General features: G+C 45.8%; 1 protein-coding gene across 1 annotated transcript; it reads right to left on the minus strand.

Annotated features, from left to right (window-relative positions):
• Positions 1-788: 788 nt before the first annotated feature.
• ADO (2-aminoethanethiol dioxygenase) lies at positions 789-3945 on the minus strand. Its single transcript, XM_074830338.1, has one exon. The coding sequence runs from the start codon at positions 3910-3912 to the stop codon at positions 3178-3180; it is 735 nt and encodes a 244-aa protein (XP_074686439.1). The 5' UTR covers positions 3913-3945; the 3' UTR covers positions 789-3177.
• Positions 3946-26549: the final 22604 nt, after the last annotated feature.

Here is a 26549-nt window from a genome sequence, read left to right on the forward strand (position 1 = left end):
CAGGGAACGCCGCCAGCTCCAGGGCCACCCCGCCGTCCACCCTAGCAGTACACGTAAGCCTTCGCCTCCCTGCCACATCTCCTGACGGGTCGCAGCTTCGCCACCCGATCCCGTGTGCCCCCAAAAGAGACGGTGTGGCCGGCTGCCGGAGGGGTGTCACACGGGAGCGCAACCCCACGGGAGCGGCGGCCTCCTCGGTCGGCACCGGTGGGCGGTGGTACGGGGAGGCGGACAGGGATCCAGCGCGCTCAGCCTGCTGCTCCCGGAGGTACTGCCATGGCCTCGGATAACGGCCGCTCAGTCGCAGCCAGGGCGTCGTGAGCCGCACTGGGATCTCGGCTACCCAGGCGCGCGGTCCGAGGCTCCGCTCCTGCTCTCCGAACCCCTGCAGCCACGCTAGAAGATTAAAACCCCGGTCAAAACCAAAACGAGATGAACCACATGAATTGTAAACGAGCTGAATGAAGGAAACTGCCGATGACTAGCACACGGCTACAGGAGAACCTTACGCTGTGCAATAGCATCGGCGACCTTAACCCCGTGCCTTTGCCTTACACCAACAGCCAAAGCAGCAGCACCGTGTGTGCTCGGACATGTCTGCGGGGCGCCGGCGGAAGATCTGGGCTGAGAAGCCAGCGTTAAGCGTCACCTTTCAGAGAGGCCAGCCGCACCCTGTGGACCGTTAGGCGAAAGAAACTTGTGCTCTGCACCATACTTGGTTCACACTCTGCACTATACTTGGTTCACGACTGTCGTACTTGTGAAGGGAAGTAATGACTGGTCAGTGGTGAGATATCCGGTATTTATTCTATAAGTCAGCAATAACAGTAATTTTGCTGTTGTGAAAACACAATAACCAGACTGCAGAGAGAAGGAACGGCATTACAGACTTAAACCTTCTGCTTACAGATATCCAGAACACATGAAGTAAGTTTCAATTACTGAGTAAGCAAGAAGTTACACAAAGAGGCTTTTCTTTAATGCATCTCAGGTTTTCTTTGCTATTTTTCCCGGCTTTAATACTTTGATGCTAACACCTTTATTAAAAGAAAAAAAAGAAATAGGTTTTGCGACAGTTGTTAACAGCACTCCGCAGTGTAAGGGACCATGCTGTCCTCTACAGAAAGACACATTAAAGACCTACCCCATTAAACATCTCGACTAGGTTTTAGACATGGAGAAAAAAATTAAAAACCAAGCAGAAAGACCTAAGGGCAGGACAGAGCAGACGAGATAAAAAAATGCTGTCGCAGTTTGTTTTTCCAGTACAGCTGTTTGCATGCACCACGGTATCTTCTTTGTGAACTCCTGAAAAAGGATGATGGTCTTCATTAGCATCGGGGAGAGTTAGAAATAGGCTGTAACATAGGGAGGCATTGCGTTGTAGTTAATGACTGCATTCGATAGAGAATTGTTGCACATTAACTAACGCCAAGCTGCAGGGGAATTCCAGGAAAAACAGGTAAGCCAGCTGCAGAAGTATCAGGCACTTTAAAGTGCTGCAAGAGTAAATGGAAATCGCCTGAAATAATTTCCACCAATTTTTCCTTGCAAAAGAATTAATCTGTGAATGCATAATGCCGACTGTACATTTACACTCATTCTTTCACAGGAAAAAAAAAAAAAAAAGCAATGCCGTATCAGAATCATTTAAAAAAAAAAAAATCACATACAAGCCACTGTACAGGAAAAACAAGTCTGCTTTTATAAATACACAAAGAAAAATTAAAGCCACTTGTGGAACGATTTCTGGAGCAGGTTGGTACGTCACTTAGGAGGTCGGTTAAGCTGCGTTTTCTTATTCAAATTCCCACATCGTGACCAGGAGGGCCAAGGCTGCCCCGGCACAGGCTTGTGGAACAAAGTGTGCGTTAGGATGAACGGGCACAAGACCAGTCCCTGCAGTGCAGACGGAGTATTTCACCTACAGAAAAAGTTTCTCCCTTGTTAGAAAGATCGCATCCCCTGCTGTGGACAAACTCCATCTCCAGACTGCTTCCATCACAGCAAGGCCAAATTCACGGTGTCTCTTCTACGCTACGTTTATTTAAAAGCCTTATGAAAAAGTAGTCTTTATAAATAGTATAAAGAGGGAAACCGCAAGGCTTCAAAAGCCCAAAGCGTTCACTTGTCCGTATAAAAACACAGACTGCATTTTAAAGAGAAGACATCAGGTCAAATCTTATCTGTACCTAGGGTATGCACGCCGCTGTATATACATTGAGTTTGCAAATACGTCATGTTTCTAGAATAGCTTCCACGGCGCTACAGTGGATAGTTGTTTTTTCTCTTAAGATGCCCAGTTTCCGCTACCCTCTGCCACTGCTGCACGAGAGGTTCCAAGCGAGGTTAATTAGCAGCCGACTAGCCTCCTTCTCCTAGCTGAAGGAAGTATGCATAGACGTATTCTGTAATTCTCAGTTGCAATAGCGAGATCTTATATGCAACGCTTTAAAGAACTGTTAGAAAGTCATTCTGAACCTGACGGTGTCCCTGCGGAGCGGGAATTCCCTTAACTCCAGCCCTGGGGATCGCTGGCATGTACTGGAGGAGCACGTCCTGGCTCAGGAGTTCTTCTGGGTTTGGTTTTTGCTGGCAGGGTACAGCTCTTGCTGAGACTCGCTCCGGAGCGCCCGCAGGCCGCAGCCAGGCCAGCCCCTGCCCAGCCCCTACCCAGCCCGGGCGGCCGCACTCCGCAGCCCACCGGCGCCAGGCGGCCCTAGCGGGGGGGAGCCCCGCCACAAGGCTTATTGCGTTTGCTCGCCCTGCCGGAGCCCGATCCCTCCTCACCGACGCGCGGCCCTAACTATTTACAGAGGAAGGTGGATTATTTTCCCCCCGACCGTTCAGCTGAGCAGAAGTTTAACCGTGCCGCTCCTCCACATCGGCCCAAAGGAAACAAAACACGCTCTGGCGCTTTCTTTCCCCCGACTCGTGAAGCCGGGCAGGCCCGGGGAAGGTGAAAGTCTCTGAGCCGCAGCGCTCCCGGGGAGCCCCCGCCGGCTCCCGCCGTCCCGTCCCGGCTCACCAGGCAAAGCGCAGCCGTGGCTCCGGCGGTGCCGCCGGCCGGGGCCGTGGCGGGGGCCGGGCGGGCTCCCCTCAGGCCGGCGCGCGGGGGGCGGGGCGAGCGCCAACCGTCCCAAAGGCCGCCACCGGGCCCGGGCCGCCGCCGCCGCCTCAGAGGCAGACGCGGGGCCCGGGGTAGGGCTCGCCCCCGCACCAGAAGTCGGCGGCCTGCGGGGTCTCCATCAGCCACACCTCCCGCGGCAGCCCGGGCGGCTCGGCGCCCGCCGGCGGCCCCTCCAGCAGGCGGTAGTAGTGGCAGTCCCGGCCGTGCTGGGGGTCGTAGGGCGGCGCCAGGATGTCGAGGAAGGCGGCGGGCCCGTCCACGGCGTCGATCTGGTGGAGGTTGTCGGTGTGCGGCGAGAGCAGGCAGGGCGGCGAGGCCGGCGTGTAGTGCTGGCGGGAGCGGAACAGGGCGCGGTGGCAGGGCCCGGCGGCGGCGGCGGGCGGCGGGGCGGCGGCGGCGGGGGGCAGCGTGTCCATGCAGGCGATGCGCAGCGTGCCGTAGAGCACCTTCAGCATGCCGTTCATGCCCGGGTGGTCGTGCAGCGGGATGCAGGCGCCGCTCCGCAGCAGGAACACGCCCATGCTGAAGCTCTCCGTCTCGCAGATGTGCATGTAGCTGACGGGCGGCACCACGCCGGCCCACGGGAACCCCCCGCCCGCCGCCGCCGCCGCCGCCGACGGCCCCCGCGGCGCCAAGTGCAAGTCCTCGGCGCGCACCTCGTCCAGCAGCTGCTGCAGCCGGTGCAGGTTCTCCCCGAAGGCCGGCCCCCCCGGGCTGCGGAAGGTGATGCGCGCCTGCCGCGCCACCCGCTGGATCAGGGAGGCCATGTTGTCCCGGGGCATGGCGGCGCCCGGCCCGGCCCCGCCGCGCCCGGCCGCGGCAGGCGGTCCCGTCGCCGCTTCCGCCTCCGCCTCCTCCCCCTGCCCCCGCCGCGCAGGCGCGCCCGCGCCGCCGTGCACCACGGGGCTCGTAGTCCTCCTCCCCGCCGCTCCGCGGGGGCCCGCGGCGGCGCGGAGCCGGGGGCGGCCCGGCCCGGCCCGGCGGTGGCTACGGAGGGAGGGAGTGAGCGAGGAGGAGGAGGAGGAGGAGGAGGAGGAGGAGGATGATTACGGCTCCCAGCAGGGCCGGCGGAGGTGAGTGGCCGGTGGGGGCTGCGCCCCGCGGGGAGGCGTGCGAGGGGCGGCGGGGCCGGCCGGCTGCCGGGGGCGTGCGGCGGCCCCGCCTGCGCCCGCCATTTTAGCGCCGCGGGGGCGAGGCGCGGGGCGGTGCGCGGGAGAGGGCCGCTGCCCCGGGACGCGCCCTCTGCAGCCCCGGGCTCCGTGGCGGGGCACTGAGGGACGGCGGTGCGGGGGCCCGGCGCGGTGCGGTGCTCTGCCTGCCGCAACCGGGAGTCACGGTGACAAACGAAGCGCTCGTGCGGCGCGGTTCCTCCCGTGCAGCTCTGAGGGGGCAGGAGAAGGTTGCAGGAGCAACTTCCTACTTGGCTCGTAGTTTAGCCGTGTAAAACTGGGCACGAGTCGTGGACACATAACGGACTGTGTAAACGGTTTATTCTTCATCACTAATTGCTTGTTACAACTAAGCCATTTTGGGAAATTTATCAGATTTCAACTTTCTGACACAGCCTCTCCCATTGGCGTATTGGATCAAGCTCTTGCTGTACAGCATGTGCTGTCCTTGATGTGTCTCCTTACTGTCACTTTTGAGTGTGATTATATCTGAATTCGTTATCTTTAACCGCAGATGAACATCGAATGAGCACATGGAGTTCCAGACGCTGATCCTCGGAGAATCCACGTGTGACAGAAAGGATGGATAATCTTTTGGCTCAGTTCCAGCCTGGTGGAGCCTGCATGTGGTTGTTTCAGGCTGATGTACAGAAAGGGTACACCGTTTATTCTGCCAGGGCGTTACATGCAACGTTTTATTTCATTTCTATATTTGTGGCAATGATCCTGTTATCTTCTTTCTGATACACGTGACTGCGTGTAGCAGATCATGCCTAGAAATATTGTGGCTTTGAAGTCCGAAATTAACCTGTTAGTGCTGGGATTTGTTAAACAAAGTTAGGCTCTTGTCATAACAATGTACAGGCTCATACCACCTTGAGTTCAATTATTTAAGCGGGTGTTCAGCACCTGTGTACCAGGTCTAGGCCCAGCTGGCTAGGATTCTAAAAAATGGCTGAATGATAATAATCAAATAGGACTCTGGTGGCTGCAGCCCACCAAGTTAAAAAATTTAGTTTAAAACCAAGGTAGACCGATGTGTTTTCCTGATTAAAGGCAAACTGAAGTCTTAAGATACGCATTAAACTTAAGTAAGATACATGTGGCCGTCTAGTATTGTTACATATTATACATGAATCAGAAATATAGGTGCTGTGGGCATGTGATGGCCTGGTAGAGGATGGAATACCGATACTGTAAACAAAGATCGGTGAATTGAATCTCTCTTCCCAAATCTGTTTCCCTCCCTCTATAAATAAATTTGGTGCACAGAATGCAAATTTAGGACATGGCATTATTGCTTCCTCTTCACAGAGGAGTTTGAGTTGCTGCTTTTGAGTTCCACCTGAAGCTACAATGCATTGCAATCTTCAACTGTTTTATGTTCACACACTGATGTTCTGAGTAATTTCTCTCTCCAGTGCCAGTGTTGGGAGCACAGGGTGAAGATCAGGTGAGCATTTCTGTACCTGGCAGGAACAGGTCTGCTTGGCAGGATGCTTTAGGATGAGGGGGCAGACACCTTGAGTTGAGAGGTAGAGTCTTCAGTCGCCTGCCAGCCTTTCTGTGTTGGAATGAACTGCTGAGGACGACGGTCACACTGCTGCTGCGTTGATTGGCAACTGACATTTTGTCAGAAGCCAAGGGATTTTTGAAGGCTCTGTGTTCAGTGTGCTCTTCTATTCAGTCCTCTTAAGCAGGAACAATTCAATTGAATCATGAAGGTATGGACTGGAATTTTTGGCAGTTGTGGTTATCCGTGATAATTATAAATTATCTCTCTATTGGCTAAAGCTATCCGTTTGTGTCCTGCCTCAGCAATTACATTTTATGCTTGCTAGAACACTCACTTTTGAACATGCTGGTTCTTTTTCTGTGCAGCAGAAAAACAAGCCATTTTGTGGAAACGGAAACACTTGGTATTGGTAGGACATTGTGCGCTTGGAGTAACATGCAGTTGTTAAAAAGATCAGCATGGAAAAACAGGATCCTGAGTTCTGACCTCAGCCTGATCTTGGCTCGCTGGGTGATACTAGGTGAGTTACTTGACCCTTTTAGTGCTTATGGTTCTGTAAACCATGAATCACACGTCCTGTGTACAAGGATGTTTAAGATTTCAAGAACATCTTTACGTGAATATTCCCAGTGCCACGTTACATCAGTGATAAGGTTCATATTTTGCATAATTGATCAACTTACGGTCTTTAATGTTTTTAACTGCTTTATTGATTTCCATTTCTAATGGATACAGACAAAAATATGTCCTTGGCACTTAACGTTCCAGCTAAATGCCATATCACGCCCACACTTTTCAGTGCAGTAATATTTAAAAAAAAAAAAAAGCAAACCCAACATCAAAAGAAAAGAAAGCTGTCCAGCCAACTGTCAATTAAATTGACATGTTTTTTCTTCTGAAGGGCCGTATTCTTAGTTGGCCTCTACCATCTTGAGTGCACGTGAAGAAAAAATAAATCATGGTGTAGTTGCTTGGCTGGACTTTGAGACTGCTTTGTATTGGTGATGCAATGACCAAAGTTCAGCCCAGTGGTTTTATGATACAACCCGTGTGAGGGAGGTCAGGTTCAGGTTACAGTTTTGGTCTCCTGCAATGTTTGGGTTTCCCCACCACCACCGCACACAGAAAGAACCAGTTGAAAAGTGTTACAGCTATTTTCTCCTGCCCAACCCCCCTCTCCTTCTAGGCTTTTCTCCTTTCTATCTGAACTCTCCTGTGGGATTGACAGTTTTTCAGCTTCTCACATCTTTGTTGGTATTATGTATTACAATTCCCCCCCCAAACTTGTGAAATATCCCTTGCTCATTTTCACTTTCTTCTCAGGGTTGCTTCCCAGATCCTCCTAATTTGGTTTGAGAAGTTAGAATTACCTGTAAGCATCAGATAAAACAGTGTTGAATGGACAAAAATGACAGCCACCTGCTTAGAAGGTCAGTTGTTAGCTGTAATTAAATGTTGTGTCACAATGCTAGAATATTTTACAAGGTGTAGAACTTGGTATAAGAAACCATCCTCCGCTATAATGTTGCCGACGGCTGCAGATGCGTGTTTACATAGGACAGAAAATAAGAATCCGTGTCGAAGAACATCTTTTTTGCACTGTGCCTGCAGCCAGTTCTGTAAGGGTATATATATGTTTTATTTTTTTTTTTATAGCTACCACCAATCAAGGAGATAGATATGAATGCTAGCCAAACATGATTCAGATGAGAACAAGACTAAAAAGAGACAAACATGTCTGTAATATTTGCTGGCTCTCCAGTAATGGCTTACGTAAAAGAAAGTTGGTTATCAATTATTCATCAGAGAATTTATGTATCGGTAGAAACACAGAGGAGTGCTAGATATAACTGTACTGAAATCAAAAGGGGAATTAGGTTCATATATATACCAAACTTCAAGCAGATCTATGTAACATTAAGACTCCCACCCACCTTTACCACTTCTTTACTGACACACATCCTGTATTCCATTAACCACGTAATTCACCCCTCGCTGCACTCTTCATTTGTTGTAGCCTCTCAGTTAAATGCACTATTTCTATATAAAGCACATCATTAATGAGTTTTATTGACAGTTTGCTGCTGAACAGCCTAGAGCAGGAGTGACTCAGAGTAGGAAAGGCTGTGCAGCATGCAACTCCCTGTGCATGAATTTGCAGAGATAATGAACCTCATTCTGATCTCCTGAGTTTAGCTTCACTGATTTCATGCTTTCCACTGGTGCAAGTCAGATCTGTGCTGATGTCTCTGAGGCCACCCAGGTTAGACTGTGGTGATGGGTGCTGTGAGTTAGTCATGGCCTTATTCCTTCTGAACTCTCTGACTGTCTACGACCGATCCTGGATGTGAGGAAGAAGACGATGTTTACCAGCGTGGTTAGAAACTGCTCTCCCTTTATTCGCTCACTTCTCGCCCTGTAGTTTGCAGGAAGGCATCTCTGGCCAGAGCTGCTTGTGTGATGTCACTCTTAGCCACCGCAGCTGTGGAGCTGCACAATACTTCTGCCAGTCGTATGCAACCGTGACAGAAAAAAAAAAAAAGGGAGAAATCCCCTAATGGTTGTGGAAAGAGTTATTATTTGACTTTTCTAAGTTTTTCATGTATCTTTAATGTTTTCTAAAGATAATCTGATTATGTAATCTGGGAAAAATATGACCTTTATGTCTAAAACTTAAAAATATATTCAAGAATATTGTTGAAGTGTCCACAATCCTGAGTGCTCAGATACAGGCAGGAAGGTAAAAAAAGATTATTTTTTATTATTATTACTGAGGTGAAAGAAACCCACAGCTGAATCTGCAAGTGTAATTGTGAGTCCACGGAAAGCTGTATTATCACTCTTATTACTGGCATAACTTGCAAAATAAAATAACAACAGGAATGCGTATGGCTACTATGTTGTGAAGAATGTAATTAGAAATAAATGGGAATCATTAATTTGGTTAATTTTGTAATGTACGGAACACTGTAGTTTGGACCATCGCTTTTAGTCTTTTAACTGACAGCAGAAGAGACACAGTTAAAGATGTGGTACATTTACTTGTGATTTCTTTCCTGCATGTCTTTATCTCTGGTTGTACTAAAATCATTTGATATTTTACATAAGTGCATTCAAAAGCAGCAAAATGCATAGAAGTCATTTATTTTATTGATATAAATTACTGTTAATTTAAATGCTGGCACTACCTGTTGGGAAAGTTGAAATCTGTTTCCTGGGATAGTTGGTACAGAACAAAAGTCATACCTGGCTGTAGTGCTGATGAGTTATTAGCGTGAGGGGTTTGTCTCTGCCCTGGCAGGTCCTGACGAGTGGTGAAGTGGAGCACCCAGAGTCTGTCCTGCTGTCGCGGGCAGTGAGTGCGGGGCGCTGGGACGTACCCCACTGCTGCTCCAGGCATGCCAGGGAGGAGCCGCCGGGGCCAACTCACGGTCACTGGGCAGGTTCTTGGGCTCAGAGCATGGCCCTATCCACTGTTTTTGAAACCACTTCCCTGTAGGTCCTTTGAATTCTGTCACTGGCTGCCAGACCCATAAGGCCCCTCTGGCCTCTATTACCTCAGGGCCAAACTCCACTTGTTTTTTTTCTCTTTCTGTTGCATTTTCAGAGAATCCCAAGGGTCCTGTTTGGTCGCTCAGTGGGAGAACGGAGGGTGGGAGAAAGCTTGCAAGGTCAACTCTGTTCAGAAGCCCTCCCTTGGCCTTCAGCCCTCCCCTCAGCAGCTGGATTTCAAATGGCAAGGGAAGGTTTTGTTGATATGACCCAGGGGAAAGGCCCCCTTAGTGTACGAAGAATCTACAGGGTCCTCGTCATTGAGCAGTGATGAGGAAAGGTGTTCCCTGCAGGGAAAGCCTTATGTTTCTCTCTCTGCATGTCTGTTCTCCCATTATCGCTGACTTCAGTGCCGTATTTACTTTTGCCTGCTTTGAGATAGGTACGGTATTTAAGCGCTTTTGTACTAGGGTAGGGTGTGATTCTGCTCAGTTGGAGTCTGAGGGTTGGAAGTAGATAGTTTACTAACTCTGGGGTCCCAGAGGGTGTGAGGTGTGGGTCTACCACTGCTTGTGCTATGCTAAGTAGTGATTACACACCAACTTTGAGGTGACTTTACTAGCAAGGTCTAAAGTAATCCTGTTTCTGTGGCTTAAAGAGTTACTGCTGTGCAGCTGAGTCACTGTAACCTGCTTGATGCTCACTCATAGCCTTCCCTCACTGCCAAAAATGCTTTAGCACAGACTATCTTTAAGCTAAGCTTTTCTTTTTCAGTCACGAGTGAGAACTGGGTATGGTCGTCACACACGTGATAAGCAGTAACGCATGAAGCCATAGTAACTTGATTGCCTTTGGTTATACATGTAACACATTATTTTAAGAATCTCTTTTCTGCAAGAGAGAGAACTATTTCATTTCTTAACGATTTGGAATCAAATTTATCCCAGTGGAGATCTATACAGGGTTAATCAATAGTGCTAAATTTAAGAAGGAAAGAGTAAGTAATTTTTAAGGAATAGCCAAGGAACATTTTTCTATTTTGAATAAATAATAGAAACATTTTTTTCATGGAAAGACTTAGCGTTCAGCAGAAAAAGGTGAACAGCAAAATTTAGTGGGTAAGGTGTTTAGTGGGACAGGGAAATTTCTTTCAGTGTTTTCAGGTGTTTGTAGTATTCAGGTTAATCAATAAATCCAGCAAAATCCTTTTTTGTCCCATTGGTGAAGGGTCCATATTGAACTCGAGGCCTCTGGGAGGAGGAATAAAGTTCTATGCAAGTGTTTGAACAAGGGAGGTGGACTGAGGGAAGGAGAAGAAAAAGGCCAGGACCTGCAGAACTGTTATAGCCACCCACACAGCAGTATTGGTCTTTGAGTTGTGGTTATCAACCAGGATTTGACTACTTTCAAAGCAAAAGTATTAAAATACAAACACATCAATTAGAAAATGTTGACAGTTGGTTAGTAGAGGAAAATGGCAAGGGAAAAAAAAGAAGGAAGGAAGCGGTACTGGTGTGGATGAAATACCAGTGAATGAGGTCAGGGGGATGTTCCAAAGAAGCAGCACATAGACCTGAGCTGGCATTTGAACGTGCGGAGAATGAGGGAAGGGGGCAGTTTGATTCCATGACACAGTTGTGGGACTGTTAAAGGGAACATACAAAGGCATTTGGAAAATCAGTGCTATGCGTAGGCTAGGTTTTAAAGTGTGGATTGAAATGGTGATACAAAAATTTTCGTTTCTTTAAAAATGAAGAAAGTAATTTTAATTGTGTGTTTGAGGACAAAGTGAAAAGTCACAAGTTTGGAAATGACAAATGCTTGCCAGAGCTATAAGCATGACCTTCAGTGGTTGTGCTCTAGTACTCAGTATTTACATGACCACATGCTCTTTTCCTGTTCGAATAACATACTTGTCAATAACGTACCATTTCTGTGCTATGCTACTGTGTGCATAGGTCTGTCTTCAGGTGATTGAGGAAAAAAACCAAATGTTACCAAGGTATAAAGGGAAATCAGTTCAGATATTTAGTATCTAGTTTTTACTTTTGCATTTCACAGCATGGTAGCAAAAGTGTGGAAGATTTTTCTTGGAAAATTAGGATGCATTCCAGCAGAAACCAATGCAGAGATTCATCTTTTTCCTGAAAAATAGCTTCCACTATTCCCCATAGCTAAGTACTTAGAGCCTGCAGGATCAGGACCTAGCAAGTCACACATCCTTCTCACTGTTTGTTGGGTTTTTTTTCCCTCCAGGAAAACAAAGCTCTCTGTCTCCATGTTAAAATGATTGGAAATTGAACTTAGGGGGATCTAGCATGTGATTACTTTTTTTAGAGAGGATTTTCTTCATAGCTGAATTGGACTGAGTCTTTTTTTTACTCCCAAACCAGATGGTAAGTGATTCAGTACTTTTAGCAGTAGAAAAATGATTTGTTTTCTTTCCTCAGTAGTTGGTGTGAATGTACTTTTCTTTATCTATTTACATATTATGTAAACACACTTTACCAGCATTTATGTACATCGTTTACAGTCCTAATCCTGCAGAGAGCCCTGTGTAGGCACATAGAAGGAGTTGACATGGCTTACAGAGAGCTGTTCGCATGGAACTCATGGCAGGGTTGTAACTGTATTTGTATTTTTTATGTATACACTTAAATTTATCACACTGTACGAGGATGCCAACAGAACTGCAAGTCCACAAAACGGTTAAGTAACTTTGCACGCTTTACTTTTTTTCACCTAACAAAGTCTCTGGGGACGCCCTCAATCTCTTCTGCTGTCTTCCTGTGGTAGGCTGTAGTCCTTGTGACTTTTGAGTTAAGGCTAAAAGCTTTATCCTTATTATAGAGTGTTGGGGTGAGTTCTTCCTGGTGTGCAGGGGGAGCGAGGGCCTCCTTCGTGTGACCTTTTGGACTTGTACTGATGCTACTAGGGGGACTTCGGAAGAGATTTGCGTAGTGGTAAGAAATATTTTGGGGAGTATTAAAAAGAAACTTCTTTCACATGTATACCTGATTTTTCAAGGTTATCTGCATCTATGGTTGTGTATATATAACGTTAAAACTGAATGCTAATTGCAGCATTGTTCTTGTTTTGTGCTAAATAAAACATACATGTAAACCATATATATGCTGTGTCAGCACATGCGTATTTGAGGCAGAACAGAAGGATCCGAAGCTGATATTAGACTACATTATAGAGAAATAGTATGTTATAGTGTCCAGCCACTGATTCCTTATTCAAGAAGGTACAAACAGGGTTGCCCAAGCAGCCTTACAGTTGTCCTTTCCAAGCAGTTAAGAGCTGTTTTGTAAATCTGATGTGCTTTTACCCTAGTTTATCTGAGAATTAAAACACTGAATGCGTAGAGTCGTACTGCTGCTTTACTGAGATGATAGTACTCCAAAAATAGTGACCAGTTTCTCTGTTTACAAATCTGGCTGTATACAGCTGGAATGGGATCATCCAATTCTCTTCTTGGTTCTTGTCTCATCTATGCACGCTTCAGTTGAGTCACTGAGGGTTCGTGCACAGGAGCTGGCCCCCTGCCTTGTTCTCCAGGTTTACCAGGGAGTTGAAACCCAGTTCTTCGCATCTCCCACTTGAAAAATCTGACAATCTTCTGCTTCTGTGAACTCTAGTAGGGAAAAAAAGACACATGAATTAGCATCAGTGCTGTGACATGTCAAGTTTTTCCCCTCAAATTATTCAGTGGAAAGGTGGCAGAAGAGGGCCCTTGAAACTAGCACTGTTTTTTTGACATGGATAGTAGTCAAGCTGGGGTGATTCACTGTGCCCTGTATTTGTGTAATAAATTACTTTTCCCTTTATGGAAGGGGAATTGTTTGGGGGAGTTTGCATCTCGGACTATGTGGCTGTCAGTGCAGTCACGCGAGGTGGCAGAAAAATGCATCCTCAGAAGGGGACACAATTCTGTGAGGTGCTGCTGCAGGGGGTGGAGTGTGAATCCCATCTGAGGTCAGATTCCCTGCTGGGAGGAATGAGAGCTTGTTTGGCCAGTGCTCTCTGTGTTACGTACCGAGGGCTGTACCTCTGGACATACCTCATCACGGTCACAAACAGTCACATTTCTTAAAACTGGGAATTGCTTTGTTACGTTACCAGAAAGAAGTAAAAGTACAAAGCAATTGTTACAAACTTCTAAACACTGTATCTGTAGAAGAGCAGAACAATAACTCCTAACCCAGCTGTTAGAGACAGTGGGATTAAGATTTCTGTTCTCTCAGACTGTTGCTGTACATGCTCTTGCGCTCATTGTAGTCGCCTCCTGGCTGGCAGCAGAGTGCTTGCTTCCCAGTGCCACAGTTCCTGGTGTCCCCTGCACCTAGCCGCCTGTCCCTCACTGCCCAGGTGTTGCACTGGGAATGGTACCGTGCCTGGGAGTGTGACAGTGGCTGGGACATGTAAAGCAAATGAAGGCAGTCCAGGAGAAGCTAAACCAGGGGATCTGTCAGTCAGGGACAATGAACAAGATCTGCCCTCAGTGCGGAGGTCTCTGAAGAAACAGAGTTGGAGACCAATTATTTGTTACCTGCTGGGAGCCCCAGGGAGTAAATACTGTGGAGAAAACTTGGCTCAAAGCTTTGACGACTAAGTAATTGCTGGAAGCTCTAGGTTACTTAGGACATAGGCATGCATTTATAAGCGCTGGAAGTACTGAAGAGAGTTTCTTCTGGTTTCAGTTAATAATAGGGCACGTTGTGTGCACTTTGTTTGCTTGACTGGTTCATTTTATTGTGTGTAAATACACAGTAGAAACAATTTTGTCTTTTGTTCAGTGTTACTCAGCTGGCGTGCTTCTTGTAAATCAAATGAATGAAGGGGGATAAGTAACCTGCTCTAGTCTGTCGTGAAACAAGGTCCATTTAAAATAAAGGCCTGCGAGGGATACGGTGGGACTGCAGAGGAGTTAGAAGGACTGTGAGCAGAGGAGGCATCATGCGCAGCAGAACAGAAGCCTCCAGGCCGGGTGTGCCACAGGCACAGCAACTCACTGGCGATGCGAGTTGCCTCAGTGAAAAAGGAGTTCTGCTCTCCCGTGTGTGGTACAAAACTTAAGCTCCACTGATCTTAGTGGAAATGACATGGTTTTGTACTAGGGCAAATAAGAGCAGAATCTGGCCAACTGTTAATAGCTTTTTGTATTTGGGGCTGAAATAAAGTGGCTGTGTATGCAAATAATTGTGCAAGCGTGACTCCTAAGTGACTTATAAAAGGAGAATTCAATATTTAATTGTTGGAAATACAAACTGTTTGGCACAAATCTCCTGGTTTGGCTGAGCTGTACTTGACCTGTGACAGAGAGATCAAAGGTGATTTTTAAGTCCTGGGATCCAAGGGGCCAGTGTGCAATGTAATTCAGGGCAGAGTCAGTGCATTGGCTGCTTTGTCATTACAGATGCTTATTTTGTGTACAAAACCAGTTGATTCATTATCTTTTATTTCCATTATCTCATCTCAATCTTTATGTGTGAACCTGAGCTATTTTACTTCAAGGGGGTGGCATGTAACTGGCAATAAAAAAAAGAAGTGGATAACAAGAAGTTGGTTGTTTTGATATAAAGATGTTCTGATGTAACCAAAATGATAAAATCGGTTAAATCTATGTGTAGAATCTGAAAACTTTGTGGGAAGCCTAACAAGTTGAAAATAACCTTTCTTCTGCTCTGTGTCCTGCATTTCTTGCAATATTTTGACCAGTGCCTTGGAACAAGGATAGTTTAGCTCTTAGAATATAAAAGACAATTAGAGGCAATCACGTTGCTGTAGCTTAACACTACTGTCATTCCTCGGCTGTGCTTCAGGAACTCTGCTCTCATGCTCTGTGGTGAAATGATACCTGTTGGCTTAAGCCATCTTCATATTGTTAAATTCTTAAACTGTGGTCATCTCACCACAAGTTATCAGCTGTCCTAGAAATGTAGCCATCTCCTGAGAGCGGAGAATGTTTTTTCTGAGGCCAAGATTTAAAAATGCTTTTACCTTTCAGAGAGCCTCCAGGATTTGACAAAGTAAATTTTACTTATGCAAGCTCTTCCCCACCCCCCCACCCCCCTTCTCTCATGTAAAAGTGACAGTACAAGTGTGGATGGTGTGGAGAGACATCAGATTTTGTTGGGACATAAGTGTGAGCCCAGAGCTGATGGGGTATATTTGAAAATACTTCCTGGCAGAAGTTGTACTGGCTGAGAACCAGGAGCTCCCATCCAGTTGACATCACTGGAAGATGCACACACAAAGTGAAAGTACTATGTGGCCTTTAAGCTTCTGTTCCTGTGGTGCATGAGGTTTTATACTACACAGAAGAACTGAACCATTCTCTTTTCTGGGTAATTGATATAAAAAGGGTATCTGCTCTGTCTGAGGTATGCCTCCATGACTTTAATGGAGTGCTGTGTATGCACAACAAGGAGGCTCTCTCCTTGTGGAAACACTGTAATGCAGGACTCATTAACTGATGGTAATTTTTAAAGAGATGAGTACAACAGTTGCTGCTCATCTAGAACATAGAAATAACTTGAGGGAGTATGTTCACCAAAGTGAACTGTTCTCTAAAATGCTTGCTAACAGTTACCTATGCTTGTTTGCTCCAAAAGCAGTGTCGTCTTCTCTAAGCCAAATGGAAAATTAGATTTTCTTCTTATTTAAGTGTATGAAGAGTAACTGTGACAATTGTTTGGGTTACACAAATGTTAAGTGTCACCAGTGCAAAATCAGGCCCAGTACTTTTTTTGTGCATTTGGCCAAAGGAAGGGGCATTTCCATTTTCTGTTGGTGATTGAGTTCCCCTGTGATTTTGTCTAATATACAGAAACACTGAAACCGTATCAAGAGTATGGTTTCTCTTGTGCCCTACCACACAGAAAAATCACACAATCAAGTTCCCCGTCTGTGTGTGTCTCCTCCCTTTGACAGTCCTTTTAGATGTGGGCTCTCGGGGACAGGAGCTGTCGGTCAGTGCGCTGGAGCCTGCAGACACTGCTGGAATAGAGAGAGCAGCTTTCCTTCCACTCTGCCGTTTGGGTGTGACTGAGGGCTGAGCTGGAAGGCTGGTGGGTGGCTGCCGTGCTTTTCTGGGTGAACCCAGTGAAGCAGATGGATTGCACGAGGAGTCCTGCGTCGCTCTGCCAGGCACCAAGCGTGGCTGGATACGTCAGAAACCCCAGAGCTGCTCAGCTCTAAGGCCTCTCTACGCATCTGCAGCACCAGTCGCCAGGGAACTGAGGTTACTAGATTGGAGGATATGAATTGCTTTAGAAGGCCAGTCCCTGGAGGTTTAGGAATGATAGCTGAATGAATACTTACAACTGGCTTTCATATTACATGGCATGGGACTTGTTCTTCCTTGCAGATGACTTCTCCAGTGCTGCTTGGATGTGCCTGCTGTTCTGTGATTGCTCCTAAAGCCTTGATTTGACAGTAGCCTCTGGCGTGTTGTGGGCCAGCAGCTCTGCATGGCAGCAGGCCCACCAGTCTTCCTGCAGAGAGTTAAAGGAGTTCTGGAGAAATTGAGTGATTCAAAAATTTGCTACTCTCTTCTCTGGCAGTTCCCTGGATTCAAAGTGTCCCTCGTCTCTGGCACAGCTGGGAAGCAAAACAGCACTGGTTTTACTGTCTTTCAAATGCTTGGGCCTGCTGATGTTAGGTGCTATAAGTATAGTTTTTTTGAGAGTTGCAGGTGTGGGAGAAGCATCATTATCAGGTGAACTGGCGGGGGTAGTACTTTGACATCTTGGCATCCAGGGCAGGCTGAGTAAAAGGAACAAGATTAACAGAAAGAAGATCCTCTTAATCTGGGCAATGTCAGCTTGTCATCATCAGTTTGGTAGTTATATAGCTGCAAGCCTACTGCTGCCTGCTTTGTAAGGGGTAGATTGTTAGTTGTAAGGCAAAGAGCAGCATGCTTTGTGCTTTGAGGTGCTGACAAGCTGATACTGCCCAGAAAAACTGCAGAGAGCATGGTCATGGCCAACACAAGGTACAGTTCTAAGAACTGAAAAAAACTGTTATCCCGTGTGTCACCCTTGAAGACCGCATGTGGCATACATGCTGAAACCTAAAACTCTCTCGCTTTCTGCCTCCACAGCAGCTTCATACATGCATTCAGCTTCTCCTTAGTGTGAGCCGCAAGGTGAGAATCGGTGTAGCAAGGGGTCGGAGGAGCTTTGGGGTTCCCTAGGCCAGCTGGTTGTGCAGCAGTCCTGTTCCTGTGCCTTTTGACCTGAGAAGCTCTGGAGCACCTGGGTAATGGTGCTGGGCAGGGCAGAGGGGGGCAGCAGGCATACTGCTAAGGTGTATTGTTCCCTGGCAAGACCGAGAGCCCATTGTGGGATGTGGAGGCAATATTGTGGGTCAGCGAGCGTGGGACCGAGTTAGGTAAGAGAATGTGAGAGCACGCTTACTATATGGCTGCTAAGCAGAGAGCAAGAAAGGATTTTTCTGTTTGTGGCTTGAGGGATGCAGTGAGGCGTGATGGATCATGTAGAGAAGAATCTGGTTGGGCTGTGGGGTAATTGTACAATATATCCAAAGCCTGCAATTTATCCCAGACCAGACTGCAGATGTTCTGGTGTTCTTCAGTAGTGCTCACAAGCATCTGATAGTCACTGTGCTGGGCACCTGACTTACTGCCCAGAGCACTGACAGTTTGTCTCCTCATGTTTGTCATACACACCTGCAGATTTAATAATTTTTTTTTTTTTTTTTTGAGAATACAGCACTTTCCTGTTCTGTGAAACAATGCTTCTCTTTTGCCATTCTCATGGAGATGTGGTGTGATGATATCACTTCCTAGCAAGGGGCTGGTGAATCACTTTGTTGGTGTTCATGAATCACTTCTTTGCTACCAGTTTCTGCACTGGTCTTAATATAATTTCCAAAAGCAAAAATCATCATTTCAGAGACTTTTACTTTTTGTTAAACAGACAACACCGGAATGATCTCGTTGCATACCATACTGAACGCAAGCTCCCAGCATGCTGCAGAAGAGCTCTTCCAAATCTGTTTGTGTAGCTGCAGGTATTGACACCTATCCTGTTGATCCCTCCCTGGCATTGAAGAGCTTGCTCGCAGCAGGGCTGGGAGAGGGAGAGCATGTGTTTGTCTCACAGGCTCTGGTGGGTAGTCCGATAACTTAGCTTAAGGTTTAAAGCTCTGCTGTGGGTCTGATAACCTCTTGCATGGGAGCAGAAGTGCTCTGAGCAGTCATGGCTAGGTGTGCAAAGGCTCTTCTGCTAGTTCTGCATCTCAAGTGGTGTAAAGAAGGCAGGAAGCAGCAGTAAGTTGGTCCCTCAGAATTTCCTTGTCCAAGGGGAGAACAGATGGCAGGCTGTGTGGTTGTACTGAGGCAATGTCAAAGGTCTTCGACATGCATTTTCTTATGCATTGGCACAGGGCTTTTTCCTGGGGGAAAAAGGAGTTCCACATGGTGTGACTATGATCTCGTGAGGGTAAAGACACTTGTGGTTTATTCTTGGCAAAGCCTGAGGCTGCTTTAAAGTTGTCTGTATGACAGCACTAATCTTCTGGCAATGACAGGGTCAGGGAATTGCATGAGAAGCACAGAGGTGCCTTTGCACATTACGTTGTTTGATGGGGCAAGCATCCCTCCATCACAAAGATCCAACCCATTTCTCCGACCAAGCACAACACGTGCTCTGGCAAGCCCACTGCTGCCCTTGGAGAGTATTTCCCTATTGTTTTGTCCTGACCATTATGCCTTTCCTTTTCTCTGTGATACATTGCACGTTGCCAGCTGGTATTTGTAACACATTCAGTAGAATTTTAAAATGAAACTTCTTTGGAGGAGGTCAGCGTGCCGTGCAGGACACGGCCTGCGTGTGGGCAGCATCTGACAGATTCCTGTCACTGATACCCAACAGGCTTGTCAGAAATGACAGCACCTGCCTGTGGACTGCACTAACACAGTGATACCAGCCAAAATGGAAGCGTTAATGGTATTGTTTGCCCCACGTGTTCATATTCATAGTCCCTCCCCACTATGAGAGGCACAGTGTAAATGTCTGGATGGATGGTTATATGTGTTAGGATAATGATACCAGATACCATTAAGTTCTGAGCAGCCATTGTGTCATTATTGTTATAGAAAAGCAGCATAGAAGATTGCTTAAGAGTTTTTCAGTTATCAGTGACTTTTCTACACATAGGCAGGTAAGGAGGTAACCTGTCTAAAAGATTTCTCATTCCAGAATTAGTGCCAAGGATCAGATCTTCCTGATCCATTGCTGGGAAGCTCTGTTCTCACATTTATGATGTGCCTACACACTGGAGATTTTTCTGTTTAATTTCTCTTTTGTGATGGATGAAATCACTTGAAACCTGTTTTTTATATTGAAAGGATATTTGACTTTTTCTGCCTATGTTTCAACCATTAGCGTGTTTCATGTATGTTATAGCGCTCTGTAGCAGAATGCTGTTTTGTGCCCAGTAGGGATTCTCAAAATAGTCATTGCTTCAGCCTCTCTCTAAGCTTGTCTGCAGTCCAAGCTGCTTAATTTTCCATGTGGTCCACTGTCAGCCTCCCATTGTAAATTATCTGACCTTGTAATCCACAGCCTAATTTTTCTTACTCTGTTCCGTGGAACTACTGACCACTGAGTTTAGCAAATCAGGTTGGTGTTAAGAGAATACCTGTGAGAATTTTCATGTTGCATGATTTGTACTCATTTTGTAAGTTTTGTAAGGCTGTTTGGTTCCCTGCTGCCCTGATCTCAAGTGCGTGCCCTTGGAAGTCATTTGATTTGAATGTAACTTTTTTTTTCATTTGCAGTCCCTGGAGGATTGTAATTGCAGCATTGCCTTGTGACTGCACTGAATTAAGAATCAGAGCCCAGCTGAAATTCCCAGACCAAAGGATATGATGGCTACTAGTAACCTTGGTGCCTTTTTTATGCTTTTTTTCTAAATAATATCTTTTTGCATTGTATGTGGTGAGTGGTTTTGGAAAAAAAAATATTTCCTAGGTATCTATTAAAATTTAAGAAAACAGGGGGTCCTCTTCCCCCTTATGTGCACACCTTCTTCTTCCATATGCTTTAGTGTTGTAAACTGATCATCTCTTTCCACTGTTGTGGGAAAACATTTAAATAGCACACCATTTTATAGACAAAAGAAGGAAGGAAAAATGGCTGAAAGATGACTCTCGTCATCTACCTGGACTTGTGCAAAGCATTTGACACTGTCCCACATGACAGCCTTGTCTCTAAATTGGAGAGACATGGATTTGATGGATGGACCACTCAGTGAAAAAGGCTGGATGGTCGCACTCAGAGAGTTGCAGTCAACAGCTCAATGTCCCAGTGGAGAGCAGTGACGAGTGCTGTTCCTCAGGGGTTGGTGTTGGGATCGGTGCTGTTTAACATCTTTGTTGGTGACATGGACAGTGGGATTGAGTGGGATTGAGACCAAGATGTGTGGTGGGGTCAACACGCTGGAGGGAAGGGATGTGCAGAGGGATATCCAGAGGGACCTGGACAGGCTGGAGAGGTGGGACCATCATGAAGTGCAACAAGGCCAAGTGCAAGGTCCTGCCCATGGGTCAGGGCAATCGAAGCACAAATACAGGCTGGGTGAGGAGTGAATTGAGAGCAGCCCTGCGGAGGAGGATTTGGGGGTAGTAGTGGATGGAAAACTGACTGTGAGCCAGCAATGTGCGCTTGCAGCCCAGAAAGCCAACCATGTCCTGGGCTGCATCAAGAGCAGTGTGGCCAGCAGGGCGAGGGAGGGGATTCTCCCCCTCTACTCCGCTCTCGTGAGACCCCCCCTGCAGTGCTGTGTCCAGCTCTGGGGCCCCCCAACATGAGAAGGACACCAACCTGCTCGAGTGGATCCAGAAGAGGCCACGAAGGTGCTCAGGGGGCTGGAGCACCTCCCCTGTGAGGACAGGCTGAGAGAGTTGGGGGTGTTCAGCCTGGAGAAGAGAAGGCTGCGGGGAGACCTTAAAGCGGCCTTCCAGTACTTAAAGGGGGCTACAGGAAAGCTGGGGAGGGACTCTTTATCAGAGGGTGTAGGGATAAGTTGAGGGGTAACAGTTTTAAACTGAAAGAGGGTCAATTTAGATTAGATATGAGGAAGAAATTCTTCCCTGTGAGGGTGGTGAGACACTGGCACAGGTTGCCCAGAGCAGCTGTGGCTGCCCCCTCCCTGGCAGTGTTCAAGGCCAGGTTGGACGGGGCTTTGAGCAACCTGGTCTAGTGGAAGGTGTCCCTGTCCATGGCAGGGGGGCTGGACTAGATGATCTTTAAGGTCCCTTCCAACCCAAACCATTCTGTGATTCTATGAAAATGCAACAACTTTGTACTCTGCTGGTAGGAGCTTTTAGTCTAAGTATGGCAAAATTAGCAAATATGAAATGTAAGCCAACAGCTAAGGAGAAGAAGGCAGTGAAGTTATAGATGCTAAAAAGGACAGGATGAGATTGTTCAAAGAGGCAGGAGGAAGGACAGAGGATACTTGGGAAGAGAGACCCAATGACAGGGGTCAGCTTTACTGCCATTGAATCTGAGTGTTAGCCCAGATTTATGGAGATATGACATCCAAAGCCTTCCCAGGGAGAGAAAGATCTTAGCCTGGAGGGCAGCATAGGATAAGGCTCAAAGCACAGAGAAGAAAAGGAGACACGCAACCACAAAATTAATAAGAAAAGTAGAGGGAGCAAGAGGGTAAGTAGGGAGGAAGAAAAGTGGAGGGGTTGAGAGCAGTCTGGGATAGAACTGTGTAAATGCAAACTGGGGTCCTGAGCAAAGTCAAAGGGAGTTTTCCAAAAATAACTGGTCTCCAGCCCTGCACAAGAACTTGAATTTGACCTGAAAGTAGAGAGAATTACAGCAATTCTCCTGTGTGTTAGGTCTGCATTTGGAATTTGGAATTGTTGGAGTGAGGAATCAAAACTGTATTTTCAGCATGTCTTAGTAATGCATGTGAATCCATAGAACATACCTGAAATTTTATATGTATTTTAAGGTTTGCTCTTGTTCCACTTGTGACTTTTCCTCTCTCTTCCCAAATGTTGTTGCAAAAATGTCAGAGGAACCACAACTGAGCATTTCTCCCGTTCCCACCTGTGCTTTGGGATGCAAAAGAAAAACATTAGCACACAGAGACCTTGACTTCCTCTTGGATGCATCTGGATGATTTTATTAGGAAGTCCACTGTGCCTGTGATCAGTCTGAGAGCAGCTGATGATGAGCATCGCCAAGATATGGTACTGGGCTGCTGTTCAATTTTGTGTCTTTCAGAAGACTTGAAAAATAAGATTTGTGAAACATCACTCTCACAAACCACAGCCTCACCATGAGGACATTAGGGCAGCCACGACTGTACAAAGTATCTTCACCAGCAATCTTTCACCCTCTGACAAATCTTTTCTTCTTGAAGGTAACTGTGGGTGGTCTTCCTTTGTCTCATTTCTGTAAATTTGGTACATCACTTTCTAGTTATGCAGCTGATACTTGTGTTTATATGAATGGCTATTTAAAAAAGGAAAGATCAGATGTTTGTTGTTTCATTTCAACATAAATCAAACTTTGTACTCACATAGCAATTCTAGTTTAGCCCCAGGAATAGCTTTAGTATTGCTAAGTGTCTGGAGAGTATTGACTACAGAGACATGATTTTAAGCAGGCTATAATAGTTTCTACAGCTGTTAACAGTTCATAGAAGAAAGGCAGTATTATTCATCGGTGTTTAAAATGTGCATGACTTGCATTGCACAGAAGTCAGATTGGGAGAATGTCAGAATTTTTTTTCTGAAATTCTGCCAGGAAAGTCTTCAATAACTGGAGAAATTCTTTTCACTGGTGAAATCAACATGCAGCACATTGTGTTATTATAATTGCTTATAGCTCACCATGAAAGTTGTCTTTGTATGCGTGGATGTACGGCTTGTACTGTTTTGTTTTTATTTATTCTGCATTCTTTATTATAATGTTCTTTCCTTTTTTCCAGACCAGAAAGATTGTTATTGAGCCTTCCACAAAGCTGAAATAATGCTGTGTGTTAAAAAAATGTTAACAATTTGAAGAAGTTATAAAAATTTATAAGTTGACTGAATACTTTGGAAATTTCTGCATATTTTAATATAAATAGGTAATGCAAATGTTTGTTCTTTGCATTTAGAGGTGGGTCTCTGTTTTCTAAAGGTCTTGTATATAAATTTGATTCTTACAATTACACTAGAACAAAACCAGTATTTCTTCAGATTGTATAATAGGAAAAACGTATTCGCAAAAGACACAGAACGTACATGGTTATCTCTGAATGTCGTATAGTCATGGAATTTAACATAAATACTATCAGTTGTTTGAATGACTTCATTAAGGCATTTAGGTGACTGCCTGTTGCAGTCAGCTGAGGTTCTTCCATTCAGTTCTGCAGATCCTGGGTTGGCCCACCAAGAAGAAGACCATGCTGCAGCTAACTGAGATATAAGAGGAGATAATTTCTCTATAGATAGTGTGATGTTCCAGATTTCACTGGTAGAACTTGAATAGAAATTCAGTCACATAAAATCAAAAAAATCACAGAAGACAAAGGAGTTATTTCTGATTAATTTGTTATTAGTGATGAGTTTGAGCTTTATTCATAACTAAAATCATAAAACAGAACAAAAGAGTCCAAAAGAAAGGAAGGAGGAGTAGAAATAGGTTAAAGGGAAGAAGTGAGTGACAGAATACTGGCAGGGGAGCAAGGATTTAAATTATGACAGACAGTTTTAACAAAGACTAGTCCAAAATGATAACATTTCAAGTGTTATGATCCACTGGAGGTGCTGGTTGGGTAAATATCTGAAAAGACAGGCATCAAGCTGCTTTTTTGGGAGAGTGGAGGGGAGCAATGTGAGTTTTGGGTGGTTGTTCAGAGTGGAAAGGGTTTGTTAATTTTCCCTGAAGGAGAATGAATGTCTGAAACTCCAAGGCAATTTCTCCACAAGCAAGTATAGTAGCAACTAGGAGTGGACCTGGAGAGCTGCAGCGCTGGTGAGGTCCCCTGGGCTGCATGCTGTGCGCAGCTGGGGTGCTTTGCCTGTGCTGCCTGGGTACGTCTTCCAGCTCAGTATCGTCTGAAAGGAATCCAGTCTGCGTGCTCAGGCACTGCTCCATGATGCAAAGCACAGTAAGTGGGGCATTTGAGGGGCTGGCTTCCAAGGCACCCTGCTGCTCCAAACTTGAACACTAACATAGATGCACCCTGACAAACTTGAGGGTGGGAGTGGTGACATGGGACAGGGCAGAGGGAATACTCAGAAGGCACTGGTTCGTGTTACAGGTGCTGGCAGCATGTGGAGCTGAGAGCAGTGAAAGCCCAAAGGAATACAGCACCTGAAAAGGTCACCAGGAGCTGTAGTGCAGGGTAAGCCCTCCAGGAAAGAGAAAAGGAGAATGATGGAAGGCTGTATAGGTGTGTTTAAAAAAATAAAAAAGATGCAGTTCCCTTAATATACATCTTAAAAGGAGGATTTTGGGATGGTTTTGTCCAGTGAAACAGTATTACCCAGTGAGTAAGTTCTCTCCAGAAGGGACAAAAATGCCTTTTATTAGACATATGCAGGGTGTCAGTGAAGTTATCTAGAGCTTTGCATTGTCTGGCTTCTCCTCAGGATAAAGAACTCTTTGGGGAAGTTGGTGCCTATCCTAAGTTTACCGTAATTTAGTATTTCAGGATGGATTCCCTCCTGACATATTGCCCATGAAATTTTTGTAGGGCTAGAAGCACTTTGTAACACCAACTCCATTAAGAAGCGTGCAAAACTAATGCACAAGAGTCCCAGATTTTTGATGCACAGTCTTTATAGATCTTCTCAAGACATCCTGGAACATGCTTTGCTGTGTTGAAAGGCTTCTTTGGTCATTGGGACCAGTGCTATGAAATAACATTGCTGCTCAGCTGGCGGTTTGCTCTGTAGAAAGCTGCTTATCATTTTCAAAGACTGCTTTCCAAATAAAATCACTATGGTAAATGAACCCTTTAAAACTTATACTCGCAAAACCCAAATTCAGTTCAGGAAACGGTGTTGATTCTTCAGTCTTTTGTGAGTCACTTCCACTGTAACATTCTCTGGAATCATTCATTTTTGAGTGTTAAAAATGACTCGTCAGTAATACGGAGTTATCATAGATTCAGAGGTATTTCCACGTTCCCTGTCAGTGTGCCACTTCGTACTGTATTTATTCTCACAGAGCCTGTTATATAAAAGTACCATTTTACAGAGCAGAGGCACAGAGAGAATAAATGATGTAGATAAGTCTGTGTAAGGAGATATGTTGCAGAACTGATCTTGGGTTTCCTCAGCTGATGATGTTTAGCCACTGGACTAGCTCTCTTCTTGTTCTGCAGCACAGTTATATTCCTTTCTCACAGTGGCTCTTGGTCATTCCATCCAGCACAGCCAAAAAGGCTGCCGTGGATACAGTGATCAGGTGAGTCTGAATGTTATCAGAGAGGATATGAATCCAATAGGATTCTTATTTTTGGTGACAGGATTATGTCAAATAATGTGATGAGACAAATGTGTTTAGTACCTAAGTATAGCATGTTTATGTAAGCCAGTACTTTGAAAACAAGGCAAGCAAAAAATGTATGGACAAATAGGTTATTGTCAAGAACTGTTATCCTTGCTACAAGCAATGGGCATACACAACTGTTTGGCTTTTGAACTTTGATAAAATGATTTGCTAACAAGATTTTGGCTTATGAAAGATGATGAAATGCATGAGCAGAACACAAACATCTTTACTAGATCTTGTCAGCAGTTGCGAAGATGAATTTTAACAGTGTTAGGTTTTTCCAGGCCTCTTTCAAGATGACTGTGTTGCCTTGCTAAATACGCTGATTGTTGTACGTCTTTGTCCAAGAACAGTTGGCCTTAATTGCTTCTGAGCAATATTTCCTTGGAAGCTCTCGGATAACAAAAGGCAATCCAGAGAAGTCTGAACGAATCTCTACTTAGAAACTGGCCATGTTCAATCTGTAAAGTATGTAGAATTTTTTTTTTTCCTGCAGAAAGGCAGAAGAGGGCAATAGGTGCAGGATGTGGAGGGAAGAAGCAGTGCCATGACCCTACAGCATTTCTGTGTGTTGAGTCAGGGAGTGACATTTAAACAATTCTCACTGCACCCAATATGAAAAACTGTGATGCAGATCAAATTGTACTCAAAGAGAGATGAAGAGGAAAAAGGTCAAGGCATCTATCTATAGGTAG

Source organism: Strix aluco, chromosome 7, assembly GCF_031877795.1.
Source record: "Strix aluco isolate bStrAlu1 chromosome 7, bStrAlu1.hap1, whole genome shotgun sequence".
NCBI classification, from domain to species: Eukaryota; Metazoa; Chordata; class Aves; order Strigiformes; family Strigidae; genus Strix; species Strix aluco.

Excerpts from the sequence above, each read along its gene's own strand:
- ADO (XM_074830338.1), bottom strand. The coding sequence starts at position 3,912 with ATGCCCCGGGACAACATGGCCTCCCTGATCCAGCGGGTGGCGCGGCAG.